This window comes from Otolemur garnettii, unplaced genomic scaffold (assembly GCF_000181295.1).
Source record: "Otolemur garnettii isolate 467f Iridium unplaced genomic scaffold, OtoGar3 scaffold00021, whole genome shotgun sequence".
Classification (NCBI taxonomy): Eukaryota; Metazoa; Chordata; class Mammalia; order Primates; family Galagidae; genus Otolemur; species Otolemur garnettii.
In genome coordinates, this window is record NW_003852416.1 from 10523225 (window position 1) to 10532631 (window position 9407).

The 9407-nt window shown below is 34.6% G+C and overlaps 1 protein-coding gene across 3 annotated transcripts in view; it reads right to left on the reverse strand.

The window, feature by feature from the left end:
* Positions 1-9407, reverse strand: part of SHOC2 (SHOC2, leucine rich repeat scaffold protein) — an 80832-nt gene that overhangs the window by 9930 nt on the left and 61495 nt on the right. For all 3 annotated transcript variants that reach the window (XM_003787169.3, XM_023511673.1, XM_023511672.1), the window contains exons 4-5: positions 8652-8782; positions 4101-4289 (exon numbers count right to left, since the gene is read on the reverse strand). In XM_003787169.3, coding sequence (XP_003787217.1) covers positions 4101-4289; positions 8652-8782 — 320 coding nt within the window. The remainder of the gene's footprint in view (positions 1-4100; positions 4290-8651; positions 8783-9407) is intronic.

A 9407-nucleotide genomic window follows, 5' to 3' on the forward strand; every position in this document is an offset into this window, starting at 1 on the left:
GGCAGAGGCAAGAGACTTGCTTGAGCCCAAAAGTTGGAGGTTGCTGTGAGCTGTGATGCCACAGCACTCTACATAGGGGACAGCTTGAAGCTCTGCCTCAAAAAAAAAAAAAAAAAAAGGTGGAAAATAAACATGGTGAGGACCCAACAGAAGAACTCTGGCAAGGTGAATCACCACCACCCCCCTGAAGAAACGACAAAGGAAATACAACTGAAGATGCCATGCATAGACAAATGGCAGCAATGTCAGAAATCGAATTCAGAATATGGATGGCAAATAACATCAATAGAATGGAAGAAAAGATAGAAACTGAATTCCAAAGACTGTCTCAAGAAATTAATGAATTCAAAGACAAAGTCACCAAAGATAATGGACATAATGAGAAAAGAGATAGCAGAGCTCAAGGAAACAAAAAAGGTAGTTAAGGAGCTCCGAAATACAGTAGAATCCCTCCATAATAGAGTTGACCAGGCAGAAGAAAGGTTCTCTGAAACTGAAGACAAAGCTTTTGAATGTTTCCAAACACTCAAAGAGGCAGATAAATGGAGAGCAAAAACTGATCATTCCCTCAGAGAGTTGTGCGATCAATCCAAAAGATCAAACATTCGTCTTACAGTAAGGTGACCAAATTTTAAGATTGGTAAAGTGGGACACCATTGACGGGGTGGGGGGGGGGCCCTGACAACAATGCAAACTTTGATAAGCAGTTCTCGATAACCAGTTCTCGATAATCAGTTCTCAACAATTATTATTATTCAAGTTTAACATTATAAAATTAACAAAAATAATATAAAACGCATTTCTCCAGGAATTCTTCTTCCACATGGAAGCAGAAAACCATATATTTCCTTCCTGTTCTCCCATGTTCCCTAGCTTGTCGTGCATTCTTTCCAAAAATCAGGGCTTTTTTAAAACACCGCAGGACATAGGACAAATTGTTAAAAAGCAGGACGTCTGGTCACCTTACTCTAGTGGGGGGGGGGGTGCTACTTGTTTGTTCTAGACAGTTTGGCTCCTTCTGAGCTAATTGTCCTTGCCTAGAAGCAAGGGAGGGAGCCAGTCTCCTTGTGATACCTTGCCCAGGAGGGGAGTAGGGAGTTTACATTAGCCTTTTCATTACTAAATGAAGTTACATTAACCTCTTCATTCCCAAATGGAGTTACATTAACCTCTTCATTCTCAAATGGAGTTACATTAACCTTTTTAGCAGCCAGTATATTCCCTTTCCATTCTCCTGCTGTTCCCTAGCTTGTCATGCATTCTTTACAAAAATCAGGACTTTTTTAAAAATGCTGCAGGATGTGGGACAAATTGTTAAAAAGCGGGACGTCTGGTCACCTTACTTATAGGAATTCCCAGAGAAGAGGATGGTCCTAAAGGTACAGATGCTCTACTCCAAGAGATCTTAGATGAGAATTTCCCAAGCATTGCAAGAGATACAGAACTTCAGATAGTAGACAGTTTCAGAACCCCAGCAAGACTCAATCCAAATAAAGCACCTCCTAGACACATTGTATTAACTTTGCCAAAGTTAAGATGAAGGAGAAAATTCTGCAAGCAGCCAGATATAAGGAAAACGATAAAGGAGAAATAACAACTGACACCTCAGAAATTCAAAAAATCCTCAATGATTACTACAAAAATCTTTATTCCCAGAAATACAAAAATCTGAAGGAAATAGACTAATACCTGGAAGTGTGCCACTTTCCTAGACTTAAACAGAAAGAATTAGAAATCCTGAATAGACCTATATCAATCACTGCAAGGGATCTGATTAGAAACTGCTCTGAAAAGACAGGCATATGGCCTACAGACACATGAAAAAAAGCTCATCATCCTTAATCATTAGAGAAATGCAAATCAAAACCACTTTGGGATATCATCTAACTCCAGTAAGATTAGCCCACATCAAAAATTCCAAAACTACAGATGTTGGCATGGATGCGGTGAGAAGGGAACACTTCTACACTGCTGGTGGGAATGCAAGCTAATATGACCTTTCTCGAAAGCAGTTTGGAGAACACTCAAGGAACTAAAAGTAGACCTACCCTTCAATCCTGCAATTCCTCTACTAGGTATATACCCAGATGATCAAAAATTATTTTACAACAAAGACATTTTCACCAGAATGTTTACTGCAGCCCAATTCATAATAGCCAAGACATGGAAACAGCCCAAGTGCCCATCGACCCGTGAATAGATTAACAAATTGTGGTATATGTACACCATAGAATACTATGCAGCCATAAAAAAGGATGGAGACTTCACATGTTTTTTGTTTACCTGGATGGAACTGGAAAATATTCTTCTTAGATTCATATGGGAGGAGGGAGGGTATTTGAGGGGACTTTACCTAATATGCATGATGCAATGGTACATTTCAAAACTATTAAGAAATGAGTATAATTGTGATAGATGTGAACTTAGTTCAATGTAAGCATTTCACATTTTATATCAAAGCCCTACACTGAACCCCATAAATGTATCAATGTACAAAGTTATGATTTAATAAAATAAAAAGAAAAAAGTTTATACTGTATCATGTTTAAGGAAAAATTTAAGCAAAGCACTAAGTTTTGTTTTTATTTTATTGAAAACAGTAAGCTTTTCTAAGCTAATGTACTGCAGTAACATCATAAAGATGTATAATCCAATATAAAAGATAATGAACACATGAACCACTGTGTTTCTAAGTAGAATACTACAAAATAGACATTTGGAATTAATGCCACTACCACTGCTAAATTTTATATAGCCAAACTGATTAACAATAAATTTTACACTTGTTTAAGACTACAGATTATCTTGAATTCCCTTTAATTCACCCTTATATATTTCCAAAAAATCAGCATAAAATGTACATACTGTATTTATGAACAAGTACAGACAGAAGAAAAAATTATACATTTAGTTTAGAGTTTAAGGAGCCATACTTAATGTTGAAGTGACTCAAAGACAAAGGGATATACTATTACATAATAGAAGGAGCACTATACCTGGAACCAGAAAACCTAGGTTTCCCGGATTCCTACCTCAGCCATTAGATTTGTGACCAATACACCTCTGTCCTCTGGGCCTAAAGTTTGTTCCCTACAAATTAAATCCTTGGATTAAATATTTTTCCATTTCTTTTCTCCTTTTAAAAATTATTTTATTTTCCCTTTTTTTGAGACAGGGTCTCACTCTGTCAATGAAGGCTAGAGTATAGCAATAGAGCTTACTGCAGCCTTACACACCTAGGCTCAGATGATTCTCCCGCCACAGCCTCTGAGTAGCTGAGACTGCAGGTGCACACCACCAAACCTGGCTTTTTATATAATCTCTCTCTATATAACTATATATATATATATAATGGGTTTTTTTTTTTTAGGAGGGGGGTGGGTAGACATGGGTGTCTGTTGCCCAGGCTGGTCTGGAACTCGTGGCCTCAAACACTCCTTCCACCTCGTGCTCCCAAGTAATAGGATTGCATGTGTGAATAATGCCCAGCTCTTTTCTCCTTCTGCAATAAACTTCATTACAAGCATGAAACTCATTCACTGTAGAACACATAAATAAGTAAAAAGAACTAAATAATTCTGGAATCTAAACACTGACTATATGCATGCATATAAACATATAATTAAGCATATTAAAAACAGCTTTTAAAAATTATGAGATTTTTATATGCTTTAGTTTTCTTCTACTTAATAAACCAAGACTATTTCAACTAGTATTTAGTATTCTTCTAGATCAGAGTTATCAGTTTTAATGGCTCCACAGTATTCTGTTGAAGATAAATTACTTTTAAAAATTACATCCCTATCAGTATTAATAAGCTGATATCTATGACGCAGGGTGCTCTGCAATATATATCTTTATACCTATATTTTTATGGATGTTCATGATTATTTCTTTAGGGCAAATTCCTAAGGGTATGTGCAGTTTTAAGGTATTTGTTATCTGATACAAATTGCCCTGAAGTATTCTTATCATTGATTTAGACTCATCAGCAAGGTACAAGTTATCATCCTCCATACCAATGGAGAAAACAGAAATATGAGTGGAAATAGCATCTATATTAACTCCTCCCAGGCTCCCCAATACAAATACATGCTTACCTTCATATTCAGCTTACTTAATACTTTTGCTCTGGAGAAGATTCCAAATGGAATTTTATTGATTCGATTGTGTTCCATATTGAGGGAATAGATGGTAGAAAACTGAGATGGCCCACCCACTGGATATAACTGGAAGCAATTTCTAGCTAAGGTCAAACTATTCAGTTTCACGAGACTTGATAAAAGACTCTGTAAAAATGAAATAAGCATAAGAATTAGAACTATAACAAGACATTTTGTATAGAGCAGAAGTCCCAACACAAATGCCTCAAAGGGTCTTATAATTAACAAATGAGAGAGACTGGTTGGACTGAGAAGGTCAGTGGTGATATCTTAATTGTCAGTTACTACATAGCTCTAACAAATTGTTACCTTGCAGAAATCTGGAGCAGTCAGATTCACAGATTTTATAAGAAACAGGTAATTCTCCTGATTTTTATTGTTTGGTTTAATTGTTTTAAAATACTCAGTTATGTGAAGAAAACAAGTCTGTGAATGAGAAGTACCTCATGAAAGCTGTTAAGACCTCTACAGTACAGAAACTTTAGTGTGAGGCATTCCAAAGTCCTGAGTCCTGGCTCTGCCATTGGTTTTGTGACCAGTCCTATGTAGCCTTAGTTATATCCTTATCTCTATAAATTATTAAGATTAACAAAATGCCTGACATGAAGTAAGCTGTTATTTGGTAATTTAATTGTTATTTTTAGGAATATTACATTCAGAAGATGATTATATTTCCATGATATTGTAAAATACAATACTTTACTATATGGTAAAATTTCTGTGGGAATCTACAGCTCTGTTAAACCAGTTATTTACTTAACACATAACCTTACCTCTCCCACAGTAGCTTTAGCCTACCATCATGTAATCAAAGTACTAAATGTTTAGGTATTACAAAAAATTCTGTTACTAAGTAAACTAAAACCTATCCAGAGAAATAAAGTATGCAGATAGGAAACAATTGGAAAATAATATGTAACTGTATATAATCAATAATAAATTATATAGAATGGGCTGGGGGGGGTTGTGTTTGTTTTTGAGACACTGTTACTTTATTACCCTTGACAGAGTGCCGTGGTGTCACAGCTCACAGCAACCTCCAGCTCCTGGGCTTAGGCAATTCTCTTGCCTCAGCCTCCGGAGTAGCTGGGACTCTGTAGCTGGGACCCCTGCCACAATGCTATTTTTTTGTTGCAGTTTGGCTGGGGCCGGGTTCAAATCCACCACCCTCAGTACATGGGGCCAGCACCCTATCCACTAAGCCACAGGCGCTGCCCAGAACAGGCTCTTGCTATATTCAAAGTCTAGGTCAAAGAAGTGCAGCATCAACACCCTTTGGGAGCTTATTAGAAATGTACACTCTTGGGCCCTACTCCTATTGAACCATACATAATATGCATTTTAACAAGATTCCTAGGTGATTTGTATGCTCATCAACATTTGAAAAATACTGGGATAGGCTCTAAACATTAATAATAGCTCGTGACTTTGGCAAGTTATTTTTCTATACTTTAGTTTATTTTAAAAATGATGATGCCTTATTTTACAGGTCATAATGAAGACTAAGAGATAAAATACATAAATAGTTTTATAATACCTAGCATATAATAAGTGCTTGCATTTAAATCCCTTCTCTATTTAAATTCAAAGAAAAGAAGAAATACTGGAATAACTGGAAAATCAAGGAAAAAGCTGAGAAAGAGCCAGACTTTGAAGGGTTAAAAAAAACTGTTTAAATTATTTAGAGCTGTGGAAGTAAAAGCACAAGCAAGGAGAAACAAGCATAGTATGAGGAAAGATAGGTGGGTTTCAAATAAAGTTCACCTTAGATGTCTACCTTCAGTAAACTAAAGACTTAATAACTGGGGTATCAGTATAACTGGCAAGGCCAACTGAAGAAGTGAAATAACTATATACAATAGAACCGCCACAGCTGACCATCTCCCTATATTGACCACCTCCTTAAGCTTAACTAATTTTCATAAACTAGGCATGCATCACACGGATGTATTAGAAGAGCAGGCCTAGTTCCTTACGTTGACCATCTCTATATGTTGACCAGTTTGTTATAGTCCCTTAGGTGGTCAACTTAAGGTTCTACTATTTCTACTATAATTAAAGGTATAACTGTACAGTGAACTGAAACTTGTTCTTTAACATTAAAAAACTACCCTCAACATTTTTCTATTTTACATAAACAAAAGAAAGAGCATAAGTAAAAATAGTGGAGAAAAAAACTGCCTAGTAGTCAATTTAGGAAAAGTGTCTACAGTCTACTTTATTGAAAATAAAGGAGCTTTACTGAGTCTCATGGCAAAAAATGTTATTATTCTTACATCTGATTGGCTTTGTTAAATTAACTTTGATAAAACGTGAATATCTGAGTATATCTGAGATGGAGCAATAAGAAGGCAGCTGTCTAAACCCTTATTCCTTAAATCATGTTGTAAAACTTAGGGGCTGCTTATCATTGCTTTAGAGTTAGACATATCTGGGTTCCTATTTTAGATCTTCTACTTAACAATTTTGTCAACTTTGCTGAATTAATCAGATAATCAATATATCTCTCACCCTATTACCAGAAAAAATATTTGAGGTAATGAATTTAGCCAAAAACAAAACCTCTCTTAAGTCTCATTTCCCTGTTTATTCGACGAGAATACTCCAAAATAACTAGGTTTATACTGAAGATTAAACAAGATACTCTTAATACTTTTATACAGCGTCTAGCCTCATGCCTTGAGTATATGAGCTTTATTATGTTCCCTTTATGTAATATGTCTACATTAAAACTGTCCATTTCCAAATAGTCTTCAAATAGAAAAATACATAGTCATGTCACCAGCTCTGATTTCAACAACATATAATGAACCCGTATTGAAAACTACTTTCATGATCTTTTTGCCTAACCCAACTTGAAAGTCTCAAGAGCTATCTAATGGATTTTACTGTTTTCCTTACTGTGTTTACTATAAATGCAGATAATTACACATCTGCATTAAGACTATGCTGCTTCCAAGGTACACTGACTACTTTTAAATAAGACTTAATGCTTTCCCATATTTTGATGAAGACAAGCAAGGGTTTCCTCATAGCATCTCTATTTGAAAACGTGCCAGTTTAAACACAAGCGTATATACACATACACACATCTTCCACATTCAGACTGAAAAGAGCTGTCATCTTCTTTATATGCCCTCCAATCTTTCATCTAAAATAAAAAAAGATCAGTGGTTGCCAGGGGCTAGGGGGATGAGTGATGAATACGTGGAGCACAGGATTTTGAGGACAATGAAATTCCTTTATAACATACCACAATGGTAGATAGATGTCATTATAAATTTTGTCCAAATCAATAGAATGCACAATACCAAGAGTGAACTGTAATGTGAACTATGGACTTCTGGTCATCCTAATGTGTCAATATGGGTTCACTGACAAACATACCATCCTAGTAAGGGATGCTGACATTGCAGGAGGCTATGACCAAGTAGGGATGGAGGTATACAAAAAATATCTCTACTGTCCACTCAATTTTGCTGAATCTAAAACTACTCTTTAAACAAACAAAAGTAAATCCTGACTTATATCAGTCACAAAATGTATGAAAAATATCTCACATGTCTATATTCTTTTAAAAAAAAAAAAAGTAGAACCTCACACATTTTGATCATTTTAAATTATCACAGGACAAAAATCCAGACAATCTATTTCTTAGGGCTGTATCTGAAATCTGCAGGTTACACTCCTTAACTCACATAAACTGCTACTAACAATAGTATTCATTTTTATACTTTGACCAAACAGTTTTCTGAAAATGAAAATATCCAAATTAACAGGAGATCCAAATAAGTATGTGCTACTTAAGTCTCCCTAAGAAACAAATCAACTAAATAAATTCTATAAATCGCTACAAATCTACAGCTTAATCTACCCAAACAGTTCTTTGTAAATCAAAGCTTAAATGTTAAAAAACATTCATCCAAAGAACCTTCATTCTTAATTCAAATATATATTTATATTAAAAAAGCTCAGAAAAAGTAGCAATTGTCAAAATATAGTAGGGACACTTAAAGAAATGAAAATATTTTTCTAATAGGAACGATAAAACTCAAATTAAAAATAATGCACTAAAAAATAATGTATTTTGAACCAAGTAAACATTTTACATTGTATATCAAAGCAGTGCCCTGAACCCCATAAATGCATCAATGTACAAAGTTGTGATTTAATAAAAAATAATTATAAAAAAAAAAATGTATTTTGGTGACTTTTATATACGAAATAGGCTTTTTTTCCTAAACAGGCTTTAATAGTACTGTATAAGCAATAATTCAGGTCCCAAGAGAGATGTAGCTAATATTAATCTTGATAGTAAGGAGTGTATTCTATATAGATCACTTTTTCCAGCTATCTTTTAATGGTACCTTTTTATAACTGAATGGAACAATTTCAATTACAAAATTATTTACTGTAAAGATTTACTGGCTTCCCTATATTATCTTGCAGACTTACTTCAAGTTTTGGTTTCTTTAATCTACTTCTTACCTCTGGTAAAGTAGAAATGTTATTGTTCTCTAAATTTAATTCTTCAAGTGCACTGCATTTTGCTAATGATCTGGGTATTGCTGATAGTCTGTTATATCTCAGGCCAAGACGACTTAAACTGGACAGGTTTCCTGTGAACAACAACAAAAAAAAATTATTATTTTTAAAAAATCTGATGATCCCCTCACTGTCACAGGTTATCTATTAGATACTTAATAAATTGCTTTGAAGTACTATTTCAGTAAAATCTTTAATTTCTAGTACCAAGGAATCACACACTACACTATATCAATTAGGATGCAATTGAAGCCACTTTTATAGTCACTTGTTTCAGAAAAAAAAAAAAAACACACAGCTTAAGTTAATTATTTAAATTAACTATTATAAAATATAGCATACTTTAATAACTTAAAACTTATAGCATACTTTAATAACTTAGGTGAGAATTAGTCAGTGATAGTGAAAAATACTCTCATAATTCTATACTAAAATATCAACGATTATGCAGGAAAACCTAGCAACCACTTCAATCCCTACGATTAGAACTATTCCACAGGTCTGCTGAGCTCATTTGTATCCTTTCTACAACAGTAGTAGAAAACTGGGCCAAGAGTTTGTTGGTTCTGATTATGTAAAACTCCAATGAGCATAAAATTAAACACAAAAGCAATAAAAACTACCACTTAGCAAAGACAATTTTTTTTTTTTTTTTTTTTTTTTTGAGACAGAGCCTCAAGCTGTCCCCCTGGGTAGAGT